At 33.8% G+C, this 15,606-nt stretch overlaps 1 protein-coding gene across 1 annotated transcript in view; it reads left to right on the forward strand.

Annotated features, from left to right (window-relative positions):
- The window catches only part of LOC150093805 (glycine receptor subunit alphaZ1-like), a 34,705-nt gene extending 21,992 nt beyond the window's left edge, over positions 1-12,713 (forward strand). The window contains exons 2-6 of the mRNA XM_090412520.1: positions 599-825; positions 4,531-4,613; positions 6,444-6,578; positions 7,855-8,291; positions 12,546-12,713. Of these exons, the coding sequence (XP_090268646.1) occupies positions 599-825; positions 4,531-4,613; positions 6,444-6,578; positions 7,855-8,291; positions 12,546-12,713 (1,050 nt within the window). The remainder of the gene's footprint in view (positions 1-598; positions 826-4,530; positions 4,614-6,443; positions 6,579-7,854; positions 8,292-12,545) is intronic.
- Positions 12,714-15,606: the final 2,893 nt, after the last annotated feature.

A 15,606-nucleotide genomic window follows, 5' to 3' on the forward strand; every position in this document is an offset into this window, starting at 1 on the left:
CCAAGGGATGACATATCATGATATATTGAAAGCCACGACCATAGCGGGGACTTACTTTGTATTGTGAAAATATATTAAAAAAAAGCATCACGATCAGATCTCACGACAGAAGAGTCTGTCGATATAATACGTGACGAGACGCCCTTGATAAATGATTGTAAAGGTTAAAAAAGTACTATAATGTAGATGGCGGTTTGTATACTGCTTGAATGCATTATGAATATCAGTAATTCTTTTATGTAATTCATTTATCTAGTGGTCCTGAAGATGTTGAAAATAAAATCAAATATATAGACCTAGAGTAAGTGTCCATCATCTGTGCAAATTATTGTTACCGTTTAGAATTCGCCCGATTTTGGTTTCACGATTATCAGGTTGAACTACGATATCGCTAGTAATTTTTAATTTCATGATTTTGTGGACTTTTAAATAATAAATGACATTCATGTATGGCGGAAGCAACTTAGAACGAAATATTTGAAAATAAGTTTTGCATTATTTTTAAGATTGCCGAATATTTAAAACAGTGTTGTTTAAAGTTATTTATATATCACTTATTATTTATGGTATATTGATTATATATTTGTTTCTTTAACAGTCCATCATGTTCGACATGGCCATGCATAACATGTGGGTGGACAAGCGCCTTTCCATTCCCCCACATCGAAAAGAACCAAAGATTACGTTGGATAATAATTGGATGAAAGACATTTGGATTCCTGACATATACTTCAAGAACTCCATTAACGGACAGGTCCAGGAAACTATTATTCCTTACATGTTTCTTACTCTGACGAAGAATCACGAATTGACTCTTTCAATAAGGTAAGAATAATTTTCGTCAGACAAGTGAAGTATTTCGTCCCGCATTCCTTTTACACTGTATAACCAATGGCCAATAAAGTGACTTTTAGAAATGAGTTTGATAATGATTAGTCCTCTCTGTTTTTCGGGAGAAAAACCGTTTCCCGTAGGAGACACCATAGCTCATCAGCGGTCGCAAAGTCCTTATAAATGTTCCTGTTTCTCCAAAGAGCTAAAGAAACATTTATTGGAGGCCTGAAGTGGCTTGCAAAAATTCAATGTTTGGTCTTTAGAGAAAGGTTTTCGGACTCTGCAACAAATAAATAAAAATATAAAATTAACAGAAAAAAAATCCACCCACGGTACTAATGTACTATATGCTTACAACCTTTCGTGAGTGGGAATCACATAAATAAATAAATAAATATATATATATATATATATATACAATTATTGCTATTGATCTTATAAATTGATCAAATTGATCTTATAAAATGCTATTGATCAAATAAATAAAAATATTAAATTAACAGAAAAAAAATCCACCCACGATACTAATGTACTATATGCTTACAACCTTTCGTGAGTGGGAATCACATAAATAAATAAATAAATAAATATATATATATATATATATATACAATTATTGCTATTGATCTTTGCACTTTCATTTTTTACAAAACGTAATAATAATAAAAGATTGAAAGACGTACCATTATAAACTGTTTGTTTCAAGTGTTCGATAACATCATTTCGTTATTATTGTCATATCATAATAGATTTGAAAATCAAGTGAATGAATGAATGAATAGAAGGTATCTCTTTCTGTTAAAATTGGTTATTTATAACTCCACCCGCCCCCCAAGAAAGTCCCATCAGTTCAACGATGAGATAGCTTGTAACTGAGAAACTTAAAATCAATTTCCTGAAAGGGGGATGCGATTGGTTAGGTTGTAGCAAATCACTCCGATCTGTAGTAAATTCAGATCTTCTAGATCCGCGGTTCTAAATATATGAGGGATTCGCACAAATAATCTGGAGCATATGCATATACGATGAACTTCTTATCCGGACTCTGCAATCGCTTTTTCTGCAAAATATAATCGGTCTCAGGTCTTATTTGTAAACAACTCACACAACTTTGAATTTTTGATATTACCGACCTTACTTTAGCGCTTCTAAGAAATTCTGACGAATTCTGTCTACATTCTGTTCAGTTACTCAACGCTGTCGAGACCTTTTGTATAAGCAACCTTTCTGCGTAAATTACTTTTTCCAGGAACAAAGAGAAAGTATATTTCATATTGCTCGATTGGTAAAGCCTCTGCTACTAATGGCGCAAGCAAAAAGTTAAGCAAGTTTGAGCGTGGTTATTAGTTGGAAGGGATAACTCGTTCGATGCTGCTGGAACACCATCCCTCGACGAGTCTTTGGACTCCTAGAGGTGTCACATAATAATAATATCAAATCTCGCCTTCTAAAGCCCTTTTTGAACAATCACAGATCTGGATTCATACGACGTAGTTGGACCGAGATTAGAGTTTCATCAATCTCGCGCGGCTGCATTAGAAATTTTATTTGTTCTTAATGGTCTAGGTTTAACCTCTGTCAATATATCTTTTTATTTTATTCTAAATTCAATCTTTCAAAGTATAAAGATATATTCTAATCACCTTGTGCCACAGAACGCAGAGTTTGGTCTTGAATTTTAATGCTAATTCGGCCAACTACATCTAATCCTAAACAAAGTTGGGATTATTAACTGAGAAATTATTAAGCTATAATTATAGCTTAATAATTGCTAATTATTTATTATAGCTATAATTAATGCAATTATTAAGCTATAATTGCATTAATTTCTGGCGTGAGAATTTTTTTTTTGCTTTGTTTTGCTTTTAAGGTAATATCTTAAGCGTTTCCAGTTAATCAAAGTTACCTTCGTTTGAAAAACTGTAGCTTTCCTAGGCGGAGTTTTCCTAATCAAAACTTTGGTTTTTCTCCCTAAAAACAGACAAACCGACCACAGAGAACATACTTTAACAAACACAAATATGGCGGACTATTGCAGTATGACTAGCCGCTGTATCATTATCAAAATTAGATTTTTTTAAGACGTCGGGTGGATTGACAATAAGAAGCAGTTTAAGCCAACACGTTAATGAATTACGAGTTAGTTTATACACGAGAATTTCGTACACAAATGTGAAATTTGCCGATTGAATTTTTAGTTTTAAGATTTTCCTGATTCTTGAAGATTAGAAGTTTTATGTAGACTTTTAATAATACTTAAACAAGTTGACAGAAAAATGTATATCTAATACAGAAATTAAAGGATACTTTTTGATATACTCTAAAAAGAGGATACAATTTTCGTCTATCATTCATTATAAAGTTTAATATAAAGTACATTATTTTTCAGATTTTCAGATTTTTCCTTCCCTGTCCCAAAGAACTTTATCCTTCTTATATATATATATATATATATATATATATAAATTGCTTTTTATATAATAATAACGGAATGACTGAGAGAGTTTAGCGTCACGCTCGATTTACACATATTAAAAAAAATTAGTTTGAAAATAAAATTGAGATTGATGTGAAATCATCAATCCACATTATCACAATTTGTGCAAACATTTTATTTATTTTTCTTAAAAGTAATAATAATGTAATTTATATTTTACTTCATATTTTATTGGAATCTTAAAAAAAAAAGAAATATTTTTCTATATTCATAACAATTTTTACCCACGTTTTTAAATATTATAATCGCTAACTAATAATAGGAACATATTATAATAACTTGAATTCAGGAAATATAGATTAAGAGGATTAAAGATGGCAATGCTGTAGCCAATGAAGTTTTAACTGAAGCTCGACTATTGACGTTACCCCGCCATGACCATAGTTATAGCTCAATAACACCCTATCTATACATTTCCTTTTATATATGAAGGGGAATATGAAAAGCATTATTGCTTTATCCATCTAACCAAAAAAAAAAAAACTTGAATCAGAAATACTTGTAACTATCTGATTGTCATTATTTCATCTGACACCTGTTTTTTATAGGGTATCGAATAATCGCAACCACACTATAGTTATCGATATATCTTACACCGAATCTTATAGCAGAAATAGTTTTCATATGATAAAAGCTGTGGAGGAACTGACATTAGCTCATTTGAAGAATAAAACTATAATTTAAAAACAATTCAAACTTTTAATAAAATAATTTCTCCCCCTAAAATTGTAAATATTTTCTGTTTTTTCTAGAATACTTTAATATGGTTTTATAAGATTTTTAAGTATGTTGGAAAGTGAAACTAGAAAAACAATTAAAATTATAAATTATCATTAAATAATTTTTACACTAAATATAGTTTTATTAATGCTATTTTAAAAATATTCAAAACGTCAGAGTAGATTCTGATGTTTCGTGAAGATATCAAAAGTTACGTTCTTATCTCTGAGGCGACTGAATACAATTCAGAATGAAAGTAGAATTTCTAGCGATTTACAACTCTAAGGTTTTCCGTATTCCTAGCGATTCAAAAAGGAATCCAATTCTAGAAATCATTAGGAGAATCAACCTGTCTATTATACAAACAAGAAACTGAAGGCAGTTGGATAGAATAAATACTTTCATAGCAATATTAATGTAATTCATATTTTCTGTTTTGTGTATAAAGTGTTAATGTTCATTTTAACATTTTTTATTAGGTTGTCAGTGGAAGTAAGCTGTGATATGGATTTGCATCTCTTTCCTCATGATACACAGAAATGTGATATTATCATGATGAGCCGTAAGTAGTGTAGCTAGGAATTTCTATTTGTCTTAAAGAAAGCACACACACACACACACACACACACACACACACACACACACACACACACACACACACACACACACACACACACACACACACACACACACACACACACACACACACACACACACACACACACACACACGAGAGAGAGAGAGAGAGAGAGAGAGAGAGTATACCAAATAACAAATAGCATAAACACTCTCCAGGATTGGCAACAATTTAATATTTCAGAATCATATTCTGGATGGATTGACTTACCCATCTTCATTATGATACTTTCCCAAAGCAACAGATCGAATACGATACCACCGAAAACCGAGGCATAGCAAACATACTAGCTTAATATAATGCTGAAATAGGATTCAGGAGAATAAAATCGGATGAATAATGTCAGGGAGTTAATCACGCAGGTGGGAATAAAGACATTAGACGAGGAGTCGGGAGACTGGTTGGTTGGCAACAGCAATAGGTTATCCCTGTGGTTATAATGTCGATATAACTCTAAATTATAATTAATTTTATTTGTTTCGAAATTTCAGTGGTTATAAATATTAACAGAGCTGCTAACTGGGTTTCGTAAGCAGCTGTGGATTTTCCGCGTATCAGTGCATGGATTTCGGTCATCACTGCACTTCTCTGTTTGTGAAAGAGGCGGGGGGGGGGGTTCAGATGTAATCGAAAGAATGCGACTTTCCTGTTAGTTTGGATAAATAATTTTAATAAATACTTCAGGAATTCTAAGAATATTTTCTACTATTTTCAGCACGCTTAGTGATTAGAGAATCAGAATTCCTCAACAGGAAAAATGAGAATTCTTTGGCTGTTTTCTTTTTCAAAATAAATAAATTTGCCTCAGAGCATGCATAAGTGAAGTTAGAATTTGATTACGCATATTCTAGCAAGTCAATTATTATATCTTCTACTGGAATACTACACTATTATTACAATTTTGTTGTGTTTTCTTATGTTTTTCACTGTCGGCAACTAAACTCCGAATCGCAAGCCAACCATTTCTTTGACACTTTCTCTATTAATTTATATTCCCGTGTGGAAAGCCATGCCTTAGAGTCTGACAAGACTTCTGAACCTATGGAGCTATAAAACAAGGGATTTGCCTTGATCGAAATGACAGAGACATGAGATAGAACTAGTCCTCGCAAACAATCAAAATCATTACTATTTTAAATAAATATCTATCCTGCATTTATAACAAGCATATTTGTTCTCAAAGAAGTAACAAGCATATAAAAGTAAAAACGAAATACACAAAATTCCACTCAGGATCTTATTTTTAGTTGTAACTCAATAAAGAGAGAAAGAACAAAGTTCTGAATCGCTTGTAAATAAAACAAAAATTGAAAATCCTTAAACGACCGTTTTTCTTGAAATCTTATAGAGTCAGAACGTTAACAAGTACTGTATTATGCAAAAGCATTAATATTAAAAATTAAAACACAGCAAATCTAAATCCAGGTTGAGGACCAGACGCTTATACGAAGCAGAAAAAATAAAATGTAAATATTTTTCAGTTCATATTATACACAAACGAAAATAAAAATCGAAACAGATTAGAAACCTCTGTTGCATCTTTTAAAATAACATGTTTTTTTAAAAGAAGTAATTCAGTAAAAAGAACACTTCCAGAGCAATTTATAAATTGCTCTGGGTGTGTTCTTTTTACTTTAATTTATAAGACATTATCAAGTTTAGAGCTTATGTCATTGTTCCTATATTAATATATAGATAAAAACCTCGCACCATGAGTTTTAATTATTTTCGTTGTTTCTTATTTATTTTTCGTAGTTTCCCATCCATCTAAAGAAATGAGGATGATCTGGACAGAAAAGGAAAATGTAATCGCTGACGATTACATTATACTTCCCCAGTTCGATATTGGTAAGCTGTCTGCCAACATATGCAACGGAACAACCCTTCTTGGTAAGAATATAATTTAGACCTGTGAATTATAATTAGGAAGTTGCAAACTGTTGAACTGTTTTAAACATAATCAAAATTAACACAGTAAGACACAGTTCTACATAAAGAGACCTAATTAATCGACTGATACTATTTTTTTAGGCTTTATACATTATACGGTATAATGGAGAAGTATCGAGCATGAAGCGACAAAAATCAAAATGGTTGAACACAGGGAAGGATTATTTTGATGCCTCCGTAGCTCAGTTGGTAAAGTCGAAGCTCTTTTGTTGAAAAAAAAAAAACTGGGTTCGAATTCTATCCAAGAGAGAAGAGCGTTTATCATTGGTTTTCAAGTAAAGGTGTGTTAGCCAGTCTCGTATGGAGTTGGAAAGATTTTCCTATTTAAAACTCCAGGTTTTAACCTCGCAACAGGAAAACGTCCCCCGTAAACACATATCTACAAACATAAAATACCCTTGGAGGGATGCAGCAGAGGAATGGCGGACCAGTTGCGTTAAACTGATTAAAACTCCTTATCAAGGGACTCGTCTCGGACTGGTTTGAATTGGGAAGAATTATTTGGAGACTAAAACTGGATGAACTAAATGCAGGAAGCAATGTTGTCATGCAGGTAAAAAATATTCTGCAAAATAATTTTCAGCTGAATGAACAAAACAGAATACGTACAACGTGACTACAGGTGTCGAAATTTACAATTCCATTCGCCATAAATGGAATTAGACCATCTGCAACAAAATCGATCCATATCGCGACTAGCAGCAAGACTGCACTGGTTGTGCATTCATGCTGCAAGTGGTTGATTTAGATTTTCACCATTTTTTGAAGAGAACTACATTCCTTTAATTGACATTTTGTCTATTAAAGTTCTAACAAAATTGCTTATTCCGGAATACTTGAATAGTCGCAATTAAATTTAACTACGTCGTTTACACATGCAGAAGGTCCTGGGACTAATTTCTGATTGAACTCTCAAAATTTCTGGAGTTTACTGTATAAAAAGGACATCTATATAAAGCGTTGAATGACACAAAAAATATGCATGCGACGAACAACTCGTTTCAAAAACGCTACATGATGGATGCAGGAAGTTTGGGAAAAAATTCTTGACCAAGAATCGAAGAAATCACATGTAAACATATAGTACCTTAGGTTTACAATCTCATGTGGGTAGGATTCGCAAAAAATATATATTAATATGGAAAAAATATGAATAAAGAAAATATTAATGAAATATTACGTTGAATTATCAAAATATTCCTTTCATCACTTGAAGGTATACCAGAAAATGATGATGATATGGATGGTAATGACACTCACATTCAGTTTATCTTTTCAGGTCAATCCGACTGCTTGCAGGCAATCATAACCTTACACAGGCGAGGCGGATATTACTTGACCAACATCTATATGCCCACTGTGCTCATTGTGTTTATGTCCATGTTATCTTTCTGGATACCACCGGAAGCTGTACCTGCCAGAGTGACCCTGGGAGTAACAAGTTTGCTGACAATAGTAACAAAGCAATATCAAGCAAATCTACCCAATGTATCGTATATCGTTGCCTTAAACATCTGGTTATCGTTATGTATCGGATTTGTGTTCTGTAGTCTTCTGGAATACGCCCTGGTACTTGCTCTTTACACGAACGAGAAAGAGAGGGCAAAATCTCCTAAGATCGTGCCGACTCCTGCAAAAATGAATGTACAGACAGTAAGTAGAATAAGATGTATTAACCTTTATTATATTCCATTTTATTCTATTTATTTATTTATATAAAGTTTTTCATTTTTGTATAAATTTCTTCCCTGCTATATTTTTTGTTTTCCTGACTCATTTACATTTTTTTCTACACTTTCTCCTTCACGAAAACCCCATACATGAGCATTAAGTTTATATGGAAACTATATCTTCGGTTCTTCCGTTTTGGACTCTTTGATTTATTTGAACAATGAACTACTACCCAAAGATTAAAATCACTAAGTCATACAATCGAATTTGGCCGCCTCTATTTTGAACTACTGTCTGGAGGTAACTGAGGATAGTGACAACAGCCGTCTAATAATATCGAACAATAGAATGTGCTTTGCAGTCTGAATAACTGATTTGCGGATTGTCCTTTTTACACACCCACTTGCTAAAAGCTTGTTTGAGGAAATGCATTTTAGTCACGTACCACTTTGTGCTTCTTAACAATACTTCTTAATACTAACAAATGCACGATTCGCTTTTATAGTGGTAGTAGAACCGTAAATCATTCATACTCATATCCTATGCATTAATTAAGGGAACAAGCGAACATATTTAGTGAGAGTTAGCAAAAAGGACTCTTATGAAAACACGAAGAAAGCATTTAAAGTTTGTATGATGAATGCGAAATATTTCTAGCGTTGGTCTCACTACGGCGAGTCTGCATTACATTAATGGAGTGTATAAGTGTGTTGATTTTAGTGAATTTGTTGCTGGTTCGATTCAACATGCACGTACAGTAACAAGCTTTTATAAAGTGGATTGTTCGGTTGCTGAATTATTCAGTCAAAGGTATTATACGCATAAAGATTGCGTGCCATTTAGAGCATGTAATGATTTAGCAAATGAATAGCGATGAACAGCATCGCTAGTTAGCAGAATTTACTTCCAACGGTTTAGGACATCAATGCAACTTACTTATTTCTACTCTATATAATGAAGAAACGTAATTCTGTTGTCAAAAATGTGCTGAGGAAAGATTCCTGTGCTTTTGTAAGGAGAAAATAAACACATGAAGGATATGCTTCCTCTTTATAGCGCTTTTATCCCACTTAATGCAGGGTCCACTATGATTATGAAACTATAGGAAATCCCACTCGGCTTGTCGCAGAGTCTGGCGATGGCCGGGGGGGGGTGAACAATTTTTATGTCTGCAAATGCGTATGTTCGCGAGGCCGGTTTGCCTGTTCTGGGGGACAAAAAACCCGAGTTTCTGGGGTTTTTTAAGACGTGAGGAACCCAGATGGTTCCTCGCGTCTTGGACAGGAATCGAACCCAGGTCCTTCCGACCAAAGGGCTTCATTTATACTGACTAAGCTACAGAAGCCAGGAGAATAACCAGCCCAAAATACCTTATCACCAACTAACTTACTGCTGAAATAAAATCTCTCTCTCTCTCTCTCTCTCTCTCTCTCTCTCTGTGTGTGTGTGTGTGTGTGTGTGTGTGTGTGTGTGTGTGTGTGTGTGTGTGTGTGTGTGCTGCTAACTGACATTAAAATGTCATTTTCATATCAGTGATTTTTTTTTTATTAAAATAAAACAAAAAACAATTCATTAAAATGATATTTATTTTGTCATCTGGGAACTCTGGTTTTTTGTCCCCCAGAACAGGCAAACGGGGCCTGTGAACACACATGGCTAACATGAATACGTCCCAGCCATATGGGACGTATTCATGCCAATCCCGAGCCCGGAAAATATTGTGGGATTATGAAAAGCAGTGGTGAGTTACTCTGTAAAAAATCTGACTTTGTGGGCAATGCTACAAAGTCACCTAAGGTCGGAAACGACCGGAAGGTCGTTTATATATATTAATGTATATATATTAACTAGTAATACACATTAAATAGTAATAAATAAAATAATAAAAATTGTAATTCTAAAACTTCACCACACAATAGTCTCACAAGTAAATATTTCTGCTTAAATCTGAAATAATAATCTCGAAACCAAATGCTTAAAGGAGACTGAAACATAACCAGACTGTTCCAATATAATAGCCAATCGTGGCGCTTACAGATTTAACATAGAGAGCAGTCCATCATTTGCAAAAGATGAGGTGAGGTCGAACTGAGTTATTTAAAGCATTAAATACAACTTATTGTTCCTTCCCTTCGCATCACGTTGTTTATTAATGAAGAAAGTGAGGAATTCGAAATAAAGAATTGCTTGCATATAAACTTCATAGTATCTTATTTTTGCATTTCAACAGGTTCCATATACAGTTAGTGAAGAGAATGTTTCATTGTAATATATTATTATTATTATTATTATTATTATTATTATTATTATTATTATTATTATTATTATCTATCATGCTTTGCTTTGAACTCATTCACAGTCATGGCACCTACAACAGACTCTGGCAGCTTATTCCACTCATTCACCACTCTCCAAGTAACAAACATAATTCTAACACCGTTGCTAACTATACTCTTGCTCAGTTTCCATAGATGGCCCCTAGTTCTCCCACCACGACACCTGGTCTGAAAAATTTTCTCTGAATTAATCTTGTAAAAACCCCACAGTGATTTAAATGTCTTAATAACATCGCCCCCTTTCCGCCTATCAACCAGTTTCTGTAACTCATAAATCTTCAACCCGTTCTCGTAAGGTTCATTCCATAGACCAGCTATCATCTTGTCACTCATCTCTGGATCCTCTCTATCTCCTCCCCATTACCAAGAAACCCTGGTGCCTAGTTCTGAGCTCACACAATAGTCAAGATGGGGTCTTATCAAGGCTCGATAAGGAGGAACAATAACCTACTTGTCTCTGCTCGTCAAATATTTTTCAGTAACCAAGTGATCTGATGAACTGCTTTAGCCACTTTTGCTATGTCCCCACCCATCTAAACTTTAATTCCTTATCCACTAACACTCCCAAGTCTCTGGTTTCGTCAATTTCCTTGAGTATGGTTCCGCCAATGTGGTATACATCGGCTGATAATCTTTTCACCCCAAAATGCATAACCTTACACTTTGCTACATTAAACTGACATCCATTCTCCTTAGCTCAGTCTGCCAATCTATCGAAATTATCCTGCAAAATTTTGACATCATGCTCTCCCCAACTTTGGATCATCGGCAAATAACTAACAGTTCCTCTCAGATCCTTTCCTATATCATTAATGAACAAACTAAATAGCAGTGGTCCAAGAACATAACCCTGTGGCACCACTAGTCACAGATCTTCTTTTGGACTCTACTCCAGAATAAACGACTCTCTGATATCTCTCCATCAACCACCCCTCTATCCATCTCACCAAACCTATAACCATCCCCATGCGCAGCAGTTTACTGATTAGAATTCCATGTGGTATCCTGTCAAATACATTTGCAAAGTCCAGCAGTATCACTGTAAACCCATTACTCTTATCCAATTCAACCGTCACTGTATTATAAAACGTGAGCAAGTTACTGAAGCATGATCTACCCTTCACAAAACCATGCTGTCTCCCCGTACAGTATTCCATTTCCATCTATCCGTTCCGGTATTTTACCCTTGACTAACTTCTCCAATACTTTGACAAGGATTTCTGATATGGTGATCGGTTACTAATTTGCAACAGCAGTCTTGGAGACTCTTTTATGCCATAGAACTATTTTCCCCATCTTTACACCCCCCTCGGGACTAATCCTGAGCTGAGACTTAGATTGAACAATATGGTCAAGGGCACTGACAATTCCTTTGCCGCTTCACGTAAGATTGGAGCTGGTATACCATCCAATTCCACAGATGTATTCACATTAAGGTTCTATAACATGTTATTCACCTCCATTTCATTCATCTCAGTTCCCGTATAAGCCATCGGTTCCTTCATTTCTGCAATGTCACCGCCTGGATGATATACTCTTGCAAAGTGTTTACTTAGTAATTCTATATATATATATATATATATTTTTTTTTTTTTATTTTATTTTTTTTTTTTTATTTTTGATTTAGCCTCCAGCGCATCCTAGGGCATGATTAATGTTTGATACTATGATTAAAAAAATGCTATCACAAGTAGCAGACATACTTAACTTTTTTTTTTTTTTAAATCGGCGCTATACTTTTCATGATATTCAAAACAAATGAAATTAATTAAAATAATGTGTCATTCATATCTTGCTTTCAAGTGTAAATGATTTTATTGTTTAAAAGAACTGCCTACAACTACGTAACCGTGATGCATGTTTCTGTTTCTCTGATATTCTCTTTTTTTTTTTTTTGCAGATCAGAGTGCGTCCAACCAATAGCAAGCCGAGGACTAGTTGGACTCCCAAGAAGAAGTTACTGACAATCCGTTTTACAGCCAGAAATATCGATATAGCCTCCAGAATATTATTTCCATGTACCTTCGTTAGTACCGCCTCTGTGTACTGGGCTATGTACGGCCAATAACGTATCGCCTCATTTCTTATTCGATCACATCTCCCATTCAATAACGAACGTATGAAATAGAGAATTCCAAAGGTGCCTTTTGCATTCATAAAATACACAAACAATCTACCAGTGTCTTCTATCAGGAGGATAGTATTCTTCTCTGGTACCATTTTACTTTTGAAGATGGACAGTGTTCATCACCTTTAGTACTCTGTTGCTGCGCGCCGAAGAGTTATCACTTCAAAATCCATCTATAAAAAGAGTTGCAAACTCGGAATTGGTATATTATTTTTTAATAATCGACCAAACAAAAGGAAGTATTGTGAGTTTCTGTGAATATTCTGAGAAGAATCATAATGAAGCACATCAAAGTTCAAACGAACTGAACTGTTCATTTAAACAGCTTCTTAAAAAGAATTCATGCAAGTTTAAAATAGGTGATGTGCTGATTCTTAAGGACTTAACGCACATGATGTTTGTAAATCTAGAACTTTAGAAATACCTAGCAGTAGTGGTTAATATCTTAGCACTGTAATGTTAACTGAATGTTAGGTTTAAAAGCAGATTACGTTCTTAAGAGTGAAGATTGTCAAGTTAAATTGTCAAGAAAGAGAGACATGACATAACTTTGTTTGCTTAAAACGATCTATATTTGGTATAAAGAGAACTTAATGAAAAATAATAAATAATATCATGTGACTTGCCTCCATAAAAAAAAGATATTATCCGGCTGTTCGACTCTTTTTACTGATTGAGTAAAATGAATTTAACATTTCGACCACCTGGATGAAGTAAACTATTATTTGTAATTCAGCAATAAAATGTCAATAAACATGCAATAATTTTAATAAAATATTAGTCAGTGACAAAATGTCATATTCATCCACAAATCTTTGAACTTAACCTATAAGGAAGTACACTGATAAAACTGAAGTTAACTAATTTTCTTTGAATTTTCTATAGATTACTTATTCTGAATTGTTAATACAAAAATGTGAAGGCAGCCTACGTATGTAGGCAAGATAATACGTAACAGTAGATCACTCAGTTGATTAGATAAATGATCTTACAGTGCATTTAATATTAACAAATTTTCTTTTCTTTTTCTTTTTTAATATTGGGCAGTTTAAAACTTATCATAAATACATTTAAACCTTATCATAATGTATTCTAACTGCGTCAGGAATATGACCATACAATAAGTTTTGAATTAAGGATTGAATTCGTTTATAGCAATTGTAAAGTTACGTATGATAAACTGATAACAAATTTACGAAAATGCATATTATGTGCGGTGTAATAAAGTTTCACATATTTCCATGAAGGTGAATTAAAATCTACTCGAGTGCTATGTTTTGCATTCTGCTGGTACTTTATCTAGCTATCTAGAGACATGAACAACATTTCTTCGTCCACAAGTGTAGATTGGCTGAGTAAGGGTTTATTAATAACGTTAGAGCTATTATCCTGTTATAATGACAACATGTCGCTTGAAGGTAAAATACGTTCGACCAGTGAGGCGCTAATTTAAGCAGAGTCCAAACTAAGTAATCTGTAAATCGCTTCCTATAGATCTCGTTTTGCGCCTCTTTATAAAGTAATCATGCTAAGAGTGAGTTATTTTGATGGATTTATGGACAATATTTTCGATTAATTAAAACCGAAGAAAGAAAATTTTGTTAATTGGTTTAAATAACGACGACTTAATTCGTAAGTATTATTTTGCTAAATGTGTATTTTAGTCATTCATTGAGTTTAAAATTCGCAAAGAGAACTATTAAATCTCAACCAATACAAGAAAATCAGATAAGAACTAGTTGGAGTTAACACGAGAATACGCAGATAAATTTTCTTGCTTACTAAAGAAAACTAGTTGTTGGTAGGATTGCGTAAGCGTTGAAACAAACGTTTTTACTATACAGACTCGCAAACGGTTGTGATATATTCAGTTCGAAGCCAAAAGAAAAAAGGCAGACGTGACTGAGGCAAGACAGGGAAATATATTAAGGAGTGTAAATGTATGCTGTTAAATTGCATGTGTTTTTCTGGCTGGTTTATCTGAATCTCCGAGAGGAATAACCTTTCCAAAACAACACAACACAAGACCCCCAAATTCACCTTAAGAATAGAAACAGAACTTAGAGACAAGAATACAAAAGGTTCTTTACATCCTAGACGCGATTCGAATCTAAGAGTGTAGGCTGCAGAGGCTCATTTACCAGAAATGAGCCTCTCAGAAATATGAACTAGAAATGTTTGCTAATAGAGATTATAAAGATTATTTGGGTTGCTAATTCCTTTATACTAAACATGAGTGAAAGGCATTTGAAAAACAAAATTATCTTGAGACCGAACTCATCCTTATTTGCGATTCTGATGGCTGACGTATGATAAAAAGCAATAAATTGGTAATAAATATGAAATGATTTTGAAAGCTAATTCATCCATTTATGAAGATTTGGTTTTAACATGCCCTTTGTTTGGAAGCGGTAATATTTCTAGTATTACCGTTTCCAAAATTCTAAACTATAATTAAACACCTAAATTATTTAAGCAAAAAATCCCCCCCCCCCCTTATCTTCAGCATACCATTTAATAAAAGCTTAATGCAGTTAATATAAATTTAATTTTATTAATTGAATATTTTGTGAAAATTTTCAAATGTCATTTTGCTGTCGATGTTTTTATATATCAAAAATACTTTAGTTATTTAAAACCTTTTTGTAGGCTGTATATCCTTCATTTAAAGACAAATTCTTATAAATATACACACCTTTTTTATGTCCTTAAAATTTATTTATTCGTATGGAGTTTCCTCCCTATTTCTCCCCCGTCCCTACTGGGACGAGTTGAGCAATCCGTTTGTGTTCACGGGTTCGGTTTGCCTGCTTGCGGGATGAAAAACCCCAGA

This window comes from Typopeltis vanoorti, chromosome 23 (genome assembly GCF_054136105.1).
Source record: "Typopeltis vanoorti isolate ZY-2024b chromosome 23, IOZ_Tvanoo_1.0, whole genome shotgun sequence".
In the NCBI taxonomy this organism is placed as follows: domain Eukaryota; kingdom Metazoa; phylum Arthropoda; class Arachnida; order Uropygi; family Thelyphonidae; genus Typopeltis; species Typopeltis vanoorti.